Source organism: Heterodontus francisci, chromosome 23 (assembly GCF_036365525.1).
Source record: "Heterodontus francisci isolate sHetFra1 chromosome 23, sHetFra1.hap1, whole genome shotgun sequence".
NCBI classification, from domain to species: domain Eukaryota; kingdom Metazoa; phylum Chordata; class Chondrichthyes; order Heterodontiformes; family Heterodontidae; genus Heterodontus; species Heterodontus francisci.
In genome coordinates this window covers 55,082,592-55,088,591 of record NC_090393.1, presented here as the reverse complement: position 1 = coordinate 55,088,591, position 6,000 = coordinate 55,082,592, and the positions used below count along the sequence as shown (strand labels likewise).

Here is a 6,000-nt window from a genome sequence, read left to right as displayed (position 1 = left end):
ATTTAGAAGAGTGAGAGGTGATCTCATTGAAACATATAAAATTCTTGAGGGGGTTGATAGGGTAGACTCAGAATAAGGGGTCAGGCATTTAGAACTGAGATGAGGAGAAATTTTTTCACTCAAAGGATTGCAGATCTTTGGAAGTCTCTACCCCAGCAAGCTGTGGATGCTAAATTGTTGAGTTTATTCAAATCAGAGATCAATTGATTTTTGAATACTAAGGGGTATAGTGATTGTTTAGGTAGAAAATCAACCACGATCTTAGTGAATAGCAGAGTAGGCACAAAGGGCTGAATGGCCTACTTCTACTCCCATATTTCTTATGTTTTTATGTTCCCCTTAATGGTATCTATGCTATTCACCTCCAAAATCACCTGCTGTGTGAAAACCCTACAACTAATCAACTCCATGATCAGCAATTGACAGTTGTGTGTGCACCTTAGAGATCAAATCAGCCACCCATGCATAACCAACAACAGGTTCCCAAGGGGACCAATTATCGCACCGGCCCTCTTCATTATATATACCAGGGATCTCGCTCCCACAAAGTCACAGCTTTTCATATATGCTGACAGCTTAGCCCTGGCCATCCAGGCTAAAGAACTCAGGACATTGAGAAAACACTCACTGAAGATCTATGTTCTCTGGAAGCCTACTACAGAAAATAGAGACTCCAACCAAATGCTGCCAAGACTGTCATTTCAGCCTTCTACCTGAATAACTTGGAAGGCCAGGGAAGATTTAGACATCCAGTTTTGTGACTGACCGCTCACCGATGACCCAACACCAAAATACCTTGGCATAACTCTAGATCATACATTGACCTACCAACAACACCTCCAGAACGCCGGAGCCAAGGTCAAAATGAGAATGAATCTAATGAGGAAACTGGCAGGTACCGCTTGGGGCAGCACACAACACACTATGCATTGCTTCACTTGCTCTGGTATACTGCTGCTCAACCTGGCTCAGCAGTGATCACACAAACATGTTAGATACAAACCTCTGGGAAATCATGAGTATTATTTCTGGAACATTGAGACCAACACAGCCCGAGTGGCCTTCCTGAGCTGGTACACATTGAAACTCCTGATGTCCGCAGGGAAAACATTCTCCTCAAAGAACACTACCAGCTGACAGCTAACGAAGCACTCCCATTGATACAGGACCTCATAAAACCCCACACACTTGCCTGAAATCTCGTAGCCCCTACTGGAACACACTCCACACCTTAAAAACTGACGACAGCCCACCTCTCGATGGCACACCTCCTGGTTGACTGCTAACATCACCAACCGCAACCTGGTAACTGACCCAGGTGGTGAAGCCCCAGCTTTCAACCTCCCACAGAAAATCTGGACAACCCTCAGCCGCTTGGGGACAGACCAGGGAAGATGTGGCCACTTGCTCCACAAGTGGAACATCAGGACCGGCTCAGATTGAGACTGTGACCATCTGAGCCAGACATCGCCCACATATTGAACTGTAGCCCTGAGAGATCCATTCCTGGTGGCATCACAACCATTCACACTGCATCAGCTGAAGCTGTTGAATGAACTGTTAACCTCGACACTGCTTCCTGCTTCTCTGTCACTGCTTCCCCAACCTTATGAATATATATACCTCCAACATGCCATGTAGAAGCTGATTCCACATTCAAGCAACCAACACTCTCTTAGTATAGATAATTCTAGGTTTTAGATCACTGAGCCAAATGGAGTGATGGAAGCTGGACCTCATTGGGAAACTAAAGTGAATAATGTAGGCATAGAGAGGAGGTTTTTTTTGCAAAACAACAGAAGAAAATACAAAGAGTAAGAGCATAAAATAAGGAAGACGTGAGCAAAATTTAAGGAATAACAACTTAATGCTTAGTAATTTACTCACGCAATGCTGTTACACAGAGGTCACATTTTGCTGCTGTTTTTAAAAGGCAGAGAATAAAAATCTGCGATGGTTAGGTGACCAATATTCAGACATAGGTTGGCTCAGAACAGACCAGTTTGAATTAGATTTGTAAAGTGGGTAGACATCTCCTATTGTCTGCATCTGATTGACTGTTTCTGTTTGTGTGTCTTTCTACGTCGAATGCTTGTTTTCTCTCTGTCGTCAATAGTTGTTTTTCTCCATTTTGGATATCCGATTACAGGCGTATCTAGAGTCAGTTGGAAACTTCCTTATTTTTGTTTTAGGAATGTATTTCAGTCTGAAAAGTAAACATTAATGCATTATTTTCCTCCCCGCCCATGTGCTGACTGCATCACTGGTAACTGACATGAAGTCAGTCAAAAGGAAAATCGGGCGGGGTGTAGAATGGGCCACCAATCCGCAAGTACCAGTTTTCGGCTCACACCCAGAGTGAAAATTACCCCCTTACCTCTGAGCATGATGTCAGCCAATCCATATTTTTAATGGGTTTGCAGTCTCTCTCTTCCCTACCATAACTCTTACTCTTAACATTTCCTTGAAGTTGACAGTTGTGCTAATTGCCTCTGTGTGCTCTCTGTCTAGTTTTTTTGTGTGTGTTTGTTTTTCTTCTCGTTGTTTATCTGATATTTCCTGCCTGTGCATTTATCTGGTTGGCTCATTATGTCTGTGCTACGAATCTGATTGGTTTTCCCCGAAACTTCCTTTACACCTGATTGATTCTGCGATTAGTTTCATACTGGCCCGTTGATTGGTTTGCAAGGTTGGGATCACGCCTACGATTGGCTGACCGGGGATGTGTCATCTGCCCGATTGGCTCCTTGTATCCAGCACTTGCAAACCATTGGCTCTGTGTCAGTTTCCTGTAGGTGATTGGCTCTGTGCGCCTCCCTCCTGCCTGTGATTGGCTTCCTGCTTGCACTGGGTACCAGTTGCACTGTGTCAGTAATCCTGGCTCTCTCGGTGAATCAGGCTCCGTGTGCCCCCGTGTCGGAGGGATTTAAATCTGTCACAATGGTCAGCAACGTCAGGTTTAAAAGCCGGATGCTGAAATCGGGTAAGTCCCATTTATTGCAACAAAAAAGCACCCGGTTAACGATTACCATCGGTCTCTTGTGTTCCTCAATAAACATTTCCATTCACTGCCTCTCCTTTCTCTGCACGGAATGCCGGCTGCCGATGGGCGTCGCTGGGATACTGAACCTGCCGTATTTAACGACCTGCCCCACTTTCGTCTGATGCACTCACTGTTCTTGTGGAATCCAGAGGAGAAGGAGGTGAGTCCCACACAGTCCTGTTCTCTTTCTTAAATGGCATCGCGCCGGCTTCGGTGCATTTACGATGCGCCCTCTTTCCGCGTGTATAAACGCTCTGTGACAGTGCGCTGTGAAAATGGGTTGTGTCGGATCTGTAGGGTAATTTCAAGTTATTGCTTCCCGATTGGAAAATTTTAATTTCCATACTGATTGATCGAGCTGGGGTCTCGGGACCGCTGTCTGGCGCCGTGTCTGTCCTCACGACCCACTCGGCACCGCTGTTCCTAGAGACACTCACTCCCCTTGTTATTTTCTCTCCAGCGCATTTAAACATCTCTGTTCAATTTTGTGCAGAGATTTGCAAAGCAAATGAGGCAGAGCTGCTTGGAGCCGGCAACAGCAGATTGCAGTCAATAGTAAGGCTGGGGACTCGAGCTGGTATCGAGCTTCAACATGCAGCAATCCGGTGGGTACGATCCCATAGTAATGCCATCTCCATTATTTGGTTGGGACCATGTCTGGCTCTCAAATGCCATAGTTTGGCTGCAGTTTGAGGCAGCTTGACCGGAATTATCCTGTCCTCCCCCATGAGATGAATGTTGGATTCCGAATGTATCTTACTGTAAAGGCAATAAATACTGGCTGTTGTGCATATAGGCGTTTGGTTTGGAATCGCCCTAATCCAACACCAGATACTGTTTATTGTGCAGGGTTTAGACCGTTCCCTGTCTCTCTCTTGCTCCGTCCCTAAAATCTATTCACTTGCCACAGGCAACAACGTTGGCTGCATCGAGGTTCGAAGATGACATTTCATTGTTTTTACAAACCTCTGATTGTATTTCTCGGGTTTCTAAGGGGGTTGGAGAGGGAAGACCCTTGACACCTGAATAATACTTTGTCCTGTTTATTTAACCTGGCGCCTCATCTGCTAAGAAAGGCCTCGTTGAAAGCCCGAGAGGTGAAACCCATCATAAAAGGGAGGGGGTCCATATCCACGTGCTTTTATACTTATAACTGGAGATGGCAGCTTGAAAGACACATCGTGAAAACAAGGAACTTGTTATAAATATATACTCAAGTGCAGCACATTAGATGGAAGAGGCGGCACGTGCTTGCTACCTTTTGCAGTCGGAAATACAGAAAATAGGAGAAATACGTTTCTGGGAGTGTGCTGTTCCACCAATGCAATAGATCTGAACTGGGCCATTTGCTTGTGATTAGCCTTATCTAGTGGTTTGCCTTTCTGACTCGGTGCACTCCATGCGCTGGGCCTCGGATGTGACCTGAGCCAGAGCTTTCAAAAGCTAGAATGGGAGATTTTCAGTCAAGGTCCCAAAAGCCTCACCTTTGCTGAACATTTAACAGTGGTTAAAACCACAAGCTGTATCTATCACATGGCTGCAGGGGAAGGTCAAATGGCATTCACGTATATTCTCATTCATGTCCTCTTTTCCCTGCCTGGTGTCAACGTCTCGGCTCAGTGCGAACACTCTCGCCACTTAGAAGGTTGTGGGTTCAAGCCCCCTTGAGACTTCAGCGTCTAATCCAGGCTGCCACTCCAGTGTTGCAGTGTTAGAGGTGCCGTCTGTTGGATGAGACATTAAGTTTAGACTTAATCTTACCTCTCAGCTGGACGTAAAAGATGGCATGGCACTATTTGAAATAGAGCAGGGTAGTTCTCCCAATACCCTGGCCAACATTTAGCCCTCAATCAACATCATTAAAACAAATTATTTGGTTATTTATCTCATTGCTGTTTTTGGCACCTTACAGTGAGTGATCTGACTGCTGTGTTTCTCTATATTACAACAGCGCTTAAACTGCAAAAGCAATTTATTGGCTGTGAAGCACTTTGGGATGTTGTGAAAGGTGCTATATAAATATAAGTTCTTTATCTTTTCGATTAGAAAAATCGTACACTGGTTTGCATTTTAATGCAACCGTTGTACATTTGTTTGTACAGAATCTCCGTGTATAAATATTGATACAGTAAAGGTCAGTGTTGTATGTGTGTATGTCTGTGGGGGCAGTACTGCATGGATAAAGGAATACAGCCCTGTAACGCTCCATCTCTAGCACGTTGAGGTGAGTGAAGGAAACTCCCATCTGCAATAGGTGGGATCTCCATTAGTGAATTCAAGTGATGCAGGATCATATTATAAAACCCTGTGTCTTTATCCAGGGTTTACAGCATTTCCACATCATGTCCATAAAAGTGGGCATCCAGGATTGTTAGAGGCTGAGCTGAAATAAGTTTAAGGGGCCATGAAGAAGAGCCATTCAATAGTTTCTAGACCCTTTACTTCTTGCATTACTTTTTCTGCAGACACATACGTTCTCATGAGCCTCCGTATCAATTGTTTTAATTCTTTTATCCTCCCCAATACCATATTGGCACTGTGTCCAGGTCAGTATGCATATTTACTTGGAGTTCTTTAAATTGAATTGATTGACAATTAATTTTTTCACTCAATACAATTTTTTTAGATCTTCAGAGAGAATTTGATGAAGTTCCACATGTAAGACTCGTTTTCTTTGAAAGATTAAAGATCATAGAATTAATGGAAATTTTGCTATGTAAATTGGAAAACTGTCTTGGCAATATGAAGCTCTCTATGGTGGCAATGATGAGTGGAGTATCGCGTGGATTTGTTATGCTACGTTTGATAGTAGAGTGCTTCTAATAGCACCAATGCTCAGTTTGGTTTCCACAAGGACCACTCAGTTCCAGATCTCATTACAGTCTTGGTCCAAATATGGAGAAAAGAGCTGAATGCCAGAGGTGAGGTGAGGTGTGAGTGACTGCTCTTCACATCAA

General features: G+C 44.2%; 1 protein-coding gene across 1 annotated transcript in view; it reads left to right on the top strand.

The window, feature by feature from the left end:
* The first annotated feature begins 2,853 nt into the window (after positions 1-2,853).
* septin5a (septin 5a) overlaps positions 2,854-6,000 on the top strand; it is a 120,572-nt gene continuing 117,425 nt past the window's right edge. The window contains exons 1-2 of the mRNA XM_068055330.1: positions 2,854-2,983; positions 3,193-3,203. Coding sequence (XP_067911431.1) covers positions 2,941-2,983; positions 3,193-3,203 — 54 coding nt within the window. The 5' untranslated portion in view covers positions 2,854-2,940. The remainder of the gene's footprint in view (positions 2,984-3,192; positions 3,204-6,000) is intronic.